The 12,928-nt window shown below is 37.6% G+C and overlaps 1 protein-coding gene and 1 long non-coding RNA gene across 4 annotated transcripts; both read left to right on the forward strand.

Moving 5' to 3' along the window:
- Window positions 1-3,401: 3,401 nt before the first annotated feature.
- On the forward strand, window positions 3,402-7,141 carry LOC148716018 (serine/threonine-protein kinase Nek11-like). 2 transcript variants are annotated; one of them, XM_088744945.1, is made up of 6 exons: window positions 3,402-3,588; window positions 4,622-4,706; window positions 5,304-5,384; window positions 6,143-6,261; window positions 6,412-6,441; window positions 6,867-7,141. In XM_088744945.1, the coding sequence occupies exons 1-6, from the start codon at window positions 3,425-3,427 to the stop codon at window positions 6,898-6,900; spliced, it is 513 nt and encodes a 170-aa protein (XP_088601071.1). In that variant the 5' UTR covers window positions 3,402-3,424; the 3' UTR covers window positions 6,901-7,141. The 2 variants fall into 2 exon arrangements, with proteins under 2 accessions (XP_088601071.1, XP_088601070.1); XM_088744944.1 differs by lacking the exon at window positions 6,867-7,141 and having other exon boundaries at window positions 6,412-6,811.
- Window positions 7,142-7,187: 46 nt separating this feature from the next.
- LOC148716019 (uncharacterized) lies at window positions 7,188-10,496 on the forward strand. Of its 2 annotated transcripts, XR_015995659.1 has the most exons (6): window positions 7,188-8,819; window positions 9,299-9,367; window positions 9,727-9,754; window positions 10,063-10,148; window positions 10,255-10,338; window positions 10,436-10,496. It is a non-coding gene; the product is annotated as an uncharacterized LOC148716019 (long non-coding RNA). The 2 variants fall into 2 exon arrangements; XR_015995658.1 differs by having other exon boundaries at window positions 7,188-9,367.
- The last annotated feature ends 2,432 nt before the right edge of the window (window positions 10,497-12,928 follow it).

Below are 12,928 nucleotides of genomic sequence, written 5' to 3' on the forward strand. Positions count from 1 at the left end.
GGAGAATTATGAATGAAATCTTGGGAGTGAAAGAGTAATAAGTTTTCCCCTCTTACCCACCCTTGTTCCTATTTGGTTCATCGCAAACCTGTTTCATGTTTGTAGCCATAGCAAATTGACCTCATGAGCTAGAAGGCCTATCTTGTCACAGCTTATTTCAGTTTCAGAATCATGAACTGATTAGGAGTGTTGGTGATTCCCCCTAGAAAGAATACCAGTTCATGAAAAGGTTACTCCCCTCTAGCGCTCCACACTAATGGTAGCCAACTAGCCACAGACTAGTGGAAATTCAGTTTTGGCTAGTGGTTTCTGATTTCCAACAGCCAGTTTGGCTAGTAAACAAACTAAAATTGCTGTAACATCTAAGATGTCACTGGCCACTTGGCTAGTAAGTTGAAAAGTTCAGCACAAAACTTTTTGTCAAAGTTTCCCTTAAAGTCTTCCAAAACCCCTTTATACTCCTGTGCTGGGTTGTTCTTTACTTCTACATGTGTTTAGCTACCAGTAATTAAGAAATTTGTCGAATTCTGGCAGTTGTTGACTGTATGAAAGGACCTTGTTCTAGCTTAGAACACCTGCTTCCCATAAGACAGTCTTGAAACAATACTTGAATGTAACATTTTCAGCGAGGAAAACTCTCATGTATAGGGTCAAACCATAGTTCAACTGAACTATTAATTATTTCAATAAACTTTAAATTATAGTACCTTCATCAATTGAACAGACTTTACCTCTTCAGCTTGGACAATGATTTTCTCTTCTGTTTCAGCTCCAAAGCTACAGATTCTTAACTCATCACAGGCAAGAGCCAGCAATGGCACTCCGTCAGTAAAACAGTCGCTTTGATAGGACACACAGCCTACATTGTAAACAGTACTACCCAGCCATCACAGCTCATTAAGAGATAAAGGAATATCAGGGTCTTCAAGAGCATCGTGAATAACCTTGCTTGCTTGCTGTGCAACTGTAACACATTCTCTCAGAATGTGAATTCTGTGAAGAAAACAAAACTGTGAATCAAAAACTGCACTTTGAATGACAACATACAGTTGTACTTTACCCATCACCTCTCACAAACTGACTAGTAACAAACAGTAGAATACTTTCCTTCCACAAGATAAGGAGTTCTATTTGACAATGGAGACCATCCATTTATTCGAAGAGAGAGTGAAGAGAGCCCCTTCTCCATTTTTCCACCATCATAGTTTTTCCAGGACTTGACCACTTGAATGAACTTGAGCAAGTCATTAGCATGACAAAAAGCCTGGTCAAACTGACCCTTAGATAGGAGCTGAACAATAATCAAATAAATTGTCTTGCCAAGTTGGTCCAGTGAAGGAATAAACTTGAGATATTTACCATTCTGAATAGATAATGTGTCGCTGAGCAACATACTCACTAAACAAAAATCCATAGAATTGTATATTAGTCAGTAATCATTTTAATTTTCACATTACTTCTAATGAAGGATAAGTATGAACTCTTACAAACAAAATTAACATTTTTCAACCATTTTAAGGAAGTTGTTCATTAGTATTTTACTACTACTAAAGTCAGTAATGTCGGTTCACCAAAATGATCAGGGGTGTTCTAAGAAGGTATACAGGTGTATTGTTTCCCACTATCACACAACTAGAAACTATATTTCGTGTAGGAGACAAAAGTCATTTTGAGATTGATTATCAAAGATAAGAAATAAAAAAAATTCTGAGGTTTCTTCAAGTCTCTTTTTTATATTCAGATGCTTGGAGAGGAAGGGACAAAAAAAGTCATAAACATTCAGGGTTCTCCTTAAGTACTGGCCACCATTTTAGAACATAAAAAAAACTACCTTGATTTTGAGTTGTGAAAAAACAACAAATTTCCTGAACAAACAACTTCCTTGAAGGCCATTTTCGCATAAACATCCACAAAAATATTTAAGGTTAAATTACATTTTCATGCTGGTTGAGCACCCATTCAATCTCTACCTAGCTCATGTTTACCTAGCCAACCAACTATCATATCACTTTGCATATACTTCCAAACAAATGCATGAGATAGAATTTTAGAGCCCATACATTTTAAATAGATTAAATACAAACCAACTCAATTGGGGGTAACTGGGTCTTTATTGCCTAAGACCATATGCGATGCTCCCCATGACAGGGAGGTAAATAGAAGAAAAGAAAGAAAAAAAATTTTTTGCAGATTTTTACAGAGAGAGGAAAACAGGAAGACCTGGAGAAAATACTCTTGGAGTGAGGACAAGAACCAAAAACTGAGTCAACCCACATCTCATGCCAAGTCCAGGAATTGAACCTGCATCACAACATGGAGGGGGGGGGGTGAGTCCTCTCACCCCTGTGCCATCCCCTCTCCCAGAAACAATACTTTGTGGGCAGCATGCCCCAAGATCCCAGAATGCATGCAACTAACCATATACTGGCTAATAGCCAATCCTTTTTGAAAACTCTGTACACTTATTTTGCAGCTCTCACTTACCTAAATTTGAGGAGTTTGTGATTTCATCAAGGTGCTTCCCTTTGGCTTTGACTTTTTTCAAAGTCTCAATAGCCCATCTCAGAAACTTGGTTGAAAACAATGTGTATTTTGACACAGATTCTTCTGCAACTTTGCAACCCAACTTGCTGCCATTTTTGGCATTCAAGGGTGATCGTAGCCGAGAAAGATAGTCTAAAAGAAAATTAGAGAATTGCTTCATAAACATAATCATGCCATCTTTCAAAATGTTGTTTCATGTACTCACAAAAATATTAAACAGATTTCGCCTTTTTTAACCCTTTGACTTGGGGGTGACTAGCATCTCATTTCTCCTTACAATGTCACCCCCAAAACACACATAATTTGAGAACATGAGAATAACGGAATTGATCACCAACGGAAATGATCACCGATGAAAGAAGCTCTTAATTGTTGAATTAATTCTACTTATTGTCAGTATCTTTGGAAATGTGTAAAGTTCAGTATGCAAAACAAGTGTATTACATGGGTAAAACATTCTCCCGTCGATGAAGGCAAACGAATACCCTTTCCATCGATCGTGCGCAATTATTTTTCAGAAGAATGGTATTCCACATTTACTAAAATTCAATCGATGGAAAGTCAACATCGTTTCCCTGTAGCTTGATGATAATCATAAAACTGCACAAAACTTTAAAAGCTATCATAAGCTTGCTTTAAGGAAACATAATTGCAAAACTGGTGTCTTCAAACAAATCGTTTGTTTCACCATTCAGAAGCGCCTTCAGAATTCTTTCCCCCTCCATGTATCCAAGAGGTCCGTTCCATCACAGGTTTTTCATCGTAATGGCTCTTGAAGAAGGTCCTCACGGAAACTTTAGTCGTGAGTTCCCGCTAGTATTGGTGAAACACCACTAATCAAATCATAAATGGCGCCTTCTTTTTCACCGGTTAGGAGTCCATGTATGACCCCGTAAAATGTCCTGAGCTCGGTATATATTTTCAATGTATTCCAATGTATTCCAATGTATTCCAATGTATTCCCATACATGGACTACTAACCCAAAACTGGCTGTTCGGAATCAAAATTATCTTCGTTTGTCAGTCAACTCTTCCACACATCCGGTGAGAAAGAGTAACATACATTCACTTCCATAGCGTAGTAGATGTAAAAAAAAAAAAAAAAACTGTCCGAAAAGTATGCAACAGGCGGACTTATCTGGGCGGTAAAACTTCCACCGGCTGCCGCAGGGTTATCATTTGTGTGATATCATTAATTTTTTTGTTTACAGCACCTTTATTGACCAATATCACTGTATGATTTTGGTGGTTTTTCTTTGTAGAATGTCGATACCATTGTTCCCCTGTTTATGCGTAACAGTGGGAAAGAGCAAAATGTTCAGTTCCTATTGAAACTAAAACTGTGTGTGTAGATGTATAACGCAAGTGAACACTTTATTGATTTATGAAGAACTCGCTGCAACAAATATTTTAGAAGGTGACCTCTTGCGCTCAATCAATCAATCAATAATCTTTATTTATACACGATAAGTATTAAAAACGACACTTCGCTTGTGGGGTCGTGTCTAAATAATTAAGTAAGATAACTAATGAATTAGGATATACCCAGCTAAAATCATATCGCTACTTACTACTTGCAAGTCGAAAACGATAAAAGCTTAAGCTTTTATGCACATCAAACTTTTATGAGAACAAAGTGAGGTGCATTTTGATTGTATTTGTGCTTACACACTGGAGTCTAGAGGAAAGCCACAGGTATCAGATTAACCTTGGTAGTGGATAGAACGAGGACGTGTCTGTCAGGGTAAGATCGTTTCTAACTAAAAAATTACCATATGAATCTTCTCTTCTTGCTTTAATGGAACAAAGGGCTGTTGTAAGAAAATTCTCCCTGATTCAACTCTGCTATTAGTATGGAACAAGATCACTCAACAAATGGACAATCAAGTAGCAATTAAGCTTATTTGTCCATGCCATGGAAAAAAAACACCTGAATTTATGTAATGTAACTGTAGAGTTCACTAAAACAACCTTGAAACAGGAATCAGAAATTAATTATTCAACAAACTTCTTCAGCAGCAGATCTGTAAAAAAGTTTTTATCACTGACACACAATTTATCTTCTTAATTCATTTAGGAAGGTTTTGAAGGAGATATTTGTGGGGGAGCTACAGCCAGATGAAACAGTAGATGCCATGAGAGAAGCTAGATTGTTATCCAATGTAGGTTTAAAAATTTAGCTCGTATTAATCGACAGATATGCAAGAGAGCATAATGTACAACAAGCAACATATACCCTGAACTTAAAAAACTTAAATTTGTCAAATGAACATCCAGTATTTTTTTACTTTAACTGAAATAACTGAGACTTTCTGAGGTTGCCTAGAAATGATGAATTGTACACTGCTCATAGGGGAAAGTTGGTATGTGGGAGATTCAACATGGTGAATACATTTGGTCACTATATTGGACGGGTGGAAGATCTCGGACAAGTGATAAAGCGAGAGGCAAGGTGGGGGGGTTTCTGGATTTTCTCCTCCTCTTTCCTCCCTTTTGGTTTGTCACTCCTCCCAGATCAATTCCACCCATCCATTATGGCAACCAAATATATTTGCCCCCTTGAATCTTGCATGCACACACCAACTACGGCCTGCAAGCAGGCTAGATGAACTGTGGACATAGAAATAGTAAAAAAAAAATTTGATGTAACTTGTGATATTCCCTACAAGTATTGTAGCATAGCTGTTTGGGAGAGTGCTCTCAATTCCCACTGTCTTTGTAACAACAAGTGCCAGATTGAATTTTTCACCTTTTTTTAGCTAAATCATCCTAACATTGACAAGTTCTTGGATAGTTTCATGGATGGAGAGTTCTTCTGCATTGTTACAGAATATTGTGAGGTGAGTTTGGATGTTTATGTCAAATATATCTGTCTTGATTTAAAGTCTGTTTTTAATTTGGTGATACACATGTGATGTTACTTAGCATATCATGATATAGTGACTGCTAGATCATCTTTGTTCTTTTGTTCTCTCCCCGCCTCAATTTAATTCATAACTCAATATTTACACATTGAAAAGCACACAGCAACTGACATTTGTCATGTACATGTAGCAGCAAACTACTAGATAAATATAGAAAGTATTCAGATAGATAAAATGGAAAGGTGTTCTGATAATTTGTGCTTTTAAAATTGTTGCATGAATTTTGAATGTTATCTCATCCCCTAAAAATTGTCCCATGTCTCATCAAATTGTATGTAAATCATTTTTTGTCAATTCATTTTTACTATTGTAATTATAACCCAAAATTCCAGTTTGAGTAATGAAACCAAACTTTGGGTTTACATCTCTTTACCTTAGTTAAGGAAAAATGCGTCTGCGGGCATGATCTATAAAGGTAAACCTCTTGGTCTTTGCAAGAGGTTTGCCAGCAGATTTTTTTGTTTTTGTTTTGTTTTGTTATGGTACATGAATTGTTTCACAGAAATTCATGTGTCTATGTAAAATGTCTTCATGTGGAAACTGATAATTCCTTGAAATTTTCTACTTACTAGCTAATAAGTTCCTCCAGCCTTCTCTTTGAAACTACTGCATGTTCACCATGCATACTTGGGGATTATATACACAATCTAAACTGTGCATTTTTTTCTACCTAGGGAGGTGATCTTGATGATAAAATTAAGGCTTGGGAGAAAGCTGGGAAGACATTTGACGAGTCATTAATTTTGGCATGGTTTATTCAACTGGTTCTAGCTGTCAAGTTTATGCATGAAAAGTAAGTTGGTATGAAGTTAATCCCTCCCCATTTAACTTCAAAATGCTGGAGAAATTTTTGAAAACATACTAGACTCTTTGATGCTTTATTTTTCTGATAACACCTCACATTTCTGTACTATGAATCTAATGGACATTTTGCTTCATGCAGGCGAATTCTACACAGAGATTTAAAGACAAGGTACAACATATCGCACCTTTGTGTGTTTGATATGCACTTTCATTATTTTACTATGCATGTTATGTATTGCCTCTTTTTATTTTAACCATGTCATCTCTAAAACCCAAACTATATTGCATTGTATTGAGCAGTCTATGATCTATAATTTTTTTAAATACTTTTTTTTTGTTTAGTATATTGTAATGTCATACTGCTCACAAAGAAGTGACAGATTCTATAGGATGGATCGTTTATTAAAAAGAAACACCTCGCAGTCCGAAGACTGAATTACGTGTATAATGTACAATACAAGAAACAAAATTCATAGTTAAAATAGTTTAAGAATCTTAATAATAAAAATATACAAATCTAATAAAAAAGCTTAACTTTGGATGATCTTGTGTTAAAAAATATACATACTTAAACATATGTTTTTACATCCTTAGGCTATGGCTAACAATAAAAGATTTTTTCAGATGATCAGTCTTGCACACTGGCACGTTAAACTTCCTATTGTTGCGCAGCTGCCTGTGGTGCTCAGCTTTAGGTGGGAGCAGACCTGCGAGCTTGTGATTAATGTCAAGAACAATGTCATTAAAAAGATCAAACGATAGAGATGCTCTCCTGTCGTAAAGAGAGGAGATGCCTGCCTCTTTGAGCGCACTGTTGTAGCTTGCATAAGGAAGGATAATGTGCAAGGCGCGCTTCTGAATACGTTCCAGGTCTTGGATGGTAGTACTATTTCCGGAACAGTAGTGTCATCGGCGAATTTCCACATAGCAAACAACCCGTCAGGTAACTTAAGATTGTTTATCAGCACCAAGAATAACCAAGGGCCAAGACGAGTCCCCTGGGGAACACCCGCAGGAACACTAAGCCAATCAGAGTAAACTCCGTTGAGCTTAACTCTTTGCTTTCTGTCCCTCAAGAAATCAATAATCCAGTTGATGGCAGTTGGCTTAATTCTGAGAGTATGAAGTTTACCAACCAAGATGTTATGGTCCACTAAGTCGAAAGTTTTGCAAAAGTCCAGTAGAGCGGTTCTTACAGACGCCCTGGTGCCGTCGGTGGCGCGCAACCAATGATGAAACATCAAGATAAGCGCGAACGTAGTGGAAGAGCCCGGGATGAAACCAAATTGACCTGGATCAATATGAGATAGCACCACGGGCTTCAGAGCTTTCTCGATAACAAAGCTCTCAGCGATCTTTGACATGGTTTATGTAAGTGAGATTGGCCGTAGATCTTTGTTAAAGTCCAAGACAATTGGCGCTTTGGGTAATGGTGGAACATCGGCCAGTTTCCATACACGAGGTATACTGACTTCAGAGAAAGAGGCGTTCAAGATGTCAGCAATGGGCACTGCCAAGATATCAGCATATTCCTTAAGGACCCAGTTTGGAATGTCATCTGGGCCACTCGCCCTAGAAGTGCTGACCTCGTGAAGCTTCCTCGTGACAGATTGCTTAGTAACCACAATCGGATTATCATCATCTGCTGACACCTGTGCGCCAACTGCCAATGGCGAGTAGTCTTTCATTACGCTAACAAACGCCTGGTTAATTGTTTCAGCTAAAACTGCATCTTTATATACAAGATCTTTGTGGAGCTTGGATTTCAGATCGCGCTCAGTAGATTTAGTGGACCCACAAAGCTGTTTCACTTCTTTCCACCAATTACGAGGCCTGGAAGCATGCAGGCCATCAACCTTGTTCTCGTAATAGACCCTCTGACAGCGCTTGCGCTCTCGATTCACTTTGTTTCTTAAGATCTTAAATAGGTACTGGTTCCCGGATGCGAATGCCTTCTGACGACGGGCAATTAGATGTTTGAGATGTACAGACAACCAAGGCCGGTCAGTTTCATACACCTTTGTAGAACGTGTGGGCATGATCGTGTTCAGCTCAAGGTTAATAATGTCAGTGAGAGTTCTAAGCTTAAGTTCACATGACAGATCAGGTGAGAGAAGATCAGACCAAGGCACTTGAAGAAAAACTCTGCCCACACTGGCTCTTTTACTGGTATAGAAAAAACTGAGGAGCCAAAACTGAGGAGCCAAATTTTATGCAGCCAAACGGCGCAATACAATGCTCTAGATACTATGCTATAGATACTTGCATTTCATAGTACTACAATCGTTTTCATTTTCAGGAACATTTTCCTTAAGAATAACTTTATAAAATTAGGTAGGTGTAACTAGAGTTTGTGTCAAGAATATTTTTTTACTGACAACACAAGATGCTACGCACAAGAGCCCAGCCAGTGGCAGAGTGCATACGGATTGTTGAATCATTCGTTCTGTCTTTGATGCTCATGTTGTAGACTTATGGCAGCCTACTTTTAGATTATTCTAACAGTGAAGTGTAAGCTGAATGATGCAGAAAAGTTTACTCACTCAGGTAATTTAAATCTTGTAAATTAAGTGTGTAGAAGTGTTTAGGTCTTCTCGCACGAATTGTTCATGTTATTGTCACTTTTAAGACTCAGACACCCATTTCTTTGCAGTCGGGTATTCTGTAGCATATTTCCTTTCCATTTTTGGCTCCACAAAGGTATGTTTTGATCAAGTTTGGAATAAAAAAAACCATCACCCTTCAAGGGACAGGATGCCATTTTGAATCTGTCCAAGTAGTTTGGCATACTCTTGCCTTTGTACCACCCCCCAAATATACATACACCGTGACTTTGAACAGGTAAACTTATTGGAGAGGGGAAGAAAAAGTGTTTAATCCAGGTTTAATGCATTAATTAATGTATAACAAAGTGAGTGAGTGAGTGATTTGTAATTGAAATTTGCCTCCAAACCCTAAACCCATAGCATGACTTATGTCATACCATGAGGTTAAAATGATGAACCGTAAATTTATCTGTTTACCAGCTGTTTTGCAGAAGAAACATCTGTACAGGTATCACACTCATGTTAGATGTGGATTCTCAAAAATCTGAGGTAAGTGGTGGTGTTCCCACTAAAAGAGATCTGTAGATTACGTTCGATTAAAATGATGAATAATTATACGAATTAAAGTTATTTCAAAATGCTTTTGCTCTAGAGCAGCCCACAACAAAGTCTATATGATTGTACATCTAACATATCAAATAACCTTACTACTCAATATGTTCATGAATTTATTATAGCAACTTAATGAAGATCTGAGAACAAACAAACTTCAACTTGATGACAAAGGAGCTTTAATAGCATAGCACTGGAGGTTTGTACTCTGATAGTTGTAGGTTAACGACATTTAACCCTTTGCACCCCAAAATTAATTTTGGTATTCTCTGCATTCTTCTGTACTTTATTTACAGTATTGACAATCAGGACCTTCTTAATTTGGTGATTATTTCCTTTATTCTTATGCCTTCTATATCTTATTTAAATTAGAAACCAGTTACTCTATCTAAGGGGTTAAAGAGTTAAAACATAATATTTTATTGCTTTGTAAATAAAATCTTAAAACGTTGATTATGTACACAAACTGTGGTTGAGAATGAAATTCCAGTTAAGAGAAAAGATGCAGCAGCATGGGATTAGTAGAGTGTTACTTGTTACCAGTTATATCATCCCTTTAATTTTGAGTTTTATCTTCAGAAAGTAAGGAATAATTAACAACATAAGTTGTGTTGATTCCTCTCTTTGAGCAGAGTACTTCTTCTGGAGAATTGCTGCCATCAGCTCATGAACTGTCACCAATGGAAGAGTTCTTTGTCATGCCTCAGTTGGAGAAACTGTAAGTTACTAGTTTGTTTGTTAAGGTCCCTATTCTTCCTTCATTTAAATTTAATGCATGAAGTTTGATTCTAATGTGATCACTATTTTGAATTCATGATTTGCAGACCACCATTGTCCCTCGTGTCGGTTTGGATGTTCTCCAGGCAGACTTTGGGCAGATGCTGGATCCTAAGGCTGTGGAGCAGAAGGTAAATGGTTTCAAAAAAGGGTTTAATTCCTTTGGTTTAGTCCACTGTGAATCAGAGCTCAATTGTTTATTCTGTTTTCTGTGTTTACTTTATACAGACAGTAAACATCACAAATCATACAAAGGGAAAAATCACGTGCATGTGGATGAAAGGTGAAAACTTGTACTTTTTACGTCATTAACAATTGTTGTTTGCCCATCTCTAGTTTGAGACCTATAATTTAAATTGTGAAGGTGTGGTCTGATCGTCCGGGTGAGTGTAGTCCTGAGAAGGACTGTTGTCGGTGGCAGTGACTGACGTTTCGACAACCTGTGCGGAAGTCATCATCAGAGTCAAGTGAATGATTGTTGTCAGTAGAATGTTTTTATTCCAGTTCGTGTGAAATGATCGGTTGGTTTTGCCGTGATGTTATTGGCTGTAAGACTCAAGTGACGTAAGTCGGTCGTGATTGGTCTGTTTCGGTCTGTCGGTAAAGATAGGTTGTTCTTTTTCGGTCGTTTGTGATGTTTATGTCGTGAATGAGTCGTTTGTATGGGGCGGGTAGTTGTTGACATCTGTTTAGGGGAGTCTGTTCTAAGTTAGTAAACCAGCTTTCCAGAGTCAGTCGTTGTAAAAAGTCAGTGCTGTAGGTTAGGCATTGCGCAGAGTCCCAGTCAATGTTGTGGTTGGTAAGTCGATAGTGTTCAGCAATGTGATTGCTGACATCACCTTTCCTCGTCGCCCGTCTGTGTTCAGTCAGTCTAGTAAGCTGGTTTACTAACTTAGAACAGACTCCCCTAAACAGATGTCAATAACTACCCGCCCCATACAAACGACTCATTCACGACATAAACATCACAAACGACCGAAAAAGAACAACCTAACTTTACCGACAGACCGAAACAGACCAATCACGACCGACTTACGTCACTTGAGTCTTACAGCCAATAACATCACGGCAAAACCAACCGATCATTTCACACGAACTGGAATAAAAACATTCTACTGACAACAATCATTCACTTGACTCTGATGATGACTTCCGCACAGGTTGTCGAAACGTCAGTCACTGCCACCGACAACAGTCCTTCTCAGGACTACACTCACCCGGACGATCAGACTACACCTTCACATGTTACCCCCGGGTTCAAACCATTTACCGCATAATTTAAATTGCAAATAAATGTTACATGGTGATTTCTTCTTGTGTTATATTTTGCTCCTTTTTGTCTGATAGACACAACAAGGAATATTTTCTGTTTCCCCAGATGAAGCAGACATCCTCCCTCTAAAGACTGCATCATTCCGAGTGACATTTAGACCAGTAAGTTATTTGATACTGTCAGTAAACACTGTCTATGCTTCTTTCATTCACTTGGACTTGGTTCATTTTTGCCTTTACTGTCTGATTCTGTTTACAGTTCAATTTGTAATTCTAATTTTTTTTTTAATAGAATGCTGCTAATCAGGTTTTTAGTGCTGACCTGGAGTGATATACATTTTATAAGGTGAGGGATTTATTTCCTGTGCTGGTGTACCTGTTAAGAAGCCTAAATTTTTTCCAAGCTCATAACAACCATTTATTTATTTGTCATGAAATCAAGGTTTCTGATTCAAATTGTTGATTTTGAGATAGCAAACTGCAGTTCTAGTTCAGTACCCATATAACTGATTTTCATTTGATAAATAGAACTTACTCCTTGTTTCCTTTGTACTTGCTTCAAACACTTCACACTTCAGCAATGGAAGTTATCACTCAGAATGAAGAAATGCATGTCCTTGCTATTACTTTTTATTGCAATTTTCCAGGGGATTATTCCCTTAAATACACACCCCCCTCCCTCCGCTTCTGTCGAGAAGGGGACACCCATGGTGTCACAATCAGAGGCTAGGAATTGTGGTAAAAAATCTTATTCTTTGTCAGGCAATTAACTTGAGAGTTCTGATAGTGTCATTAAGATGTTTTTTGACGTTTAATTCTCTGCCTATCAGGTGAAGTATGCCCTTGATATTGAGTCACACCAATAGTTATTATAATATTATTTGTATTTTGGAACAGAGTATGAGAGATTATCGACTGGTTGAAGTGTCCTCCCTGGTGTCTTTCGCTCAGTGCTACAGGTTTGTGCTGAAATTAACTTTAATAAGTAATTTGAACTGAACTCTGTTTATGGTTAGATTCAACGATACAGGGCTTTAGTTCTGTTTTTGTTTCCATATTCTGTTAATAGCTTAAGTGTTTTGATGTTACATCTAGAATTTTCATTGATGAAACATCAATGAATCCAAGTTCCTTGTTTCACCGAAAAAAATTGATTGGATTTTATTTTTATGACTCACATTTGCAATGCGGACTGAATCATTTATCCCCAGAAGTCAATGGGATGTACAACAGCTGGTAAGTGATAATTTAGCCATTCACACCAAAGCTAAAACAGACATTAAAGCTGTTTTTTCAAGCATGGTTTGATATGTTTTCCCCATTGAAGATTCTCAAACTGATTATTCAGGTCAACCTAATTTTAAGAAAACATTTTGCTTGTGTAAATGGGACAAATGCTTCACTACACTACCCTTGTTAGAATAATGCTGTTCCTAAACTAATGGATAG

Source organism: Stylophora pistillata, chromosome 14 (genome assembly GCF_964205215.1).
Source record: "Stylophora pistillata chromosome 14, jaStyPist1.2, whole genome shotgun sequence".
In the NCBI taxonomy this organism is placed as follows: Eukaryota; Metazoa; Cnidaria; class Anthozoa; order Scleractinia; family Pocilloporidae; genus Stylophora; species Stylophora pistillata.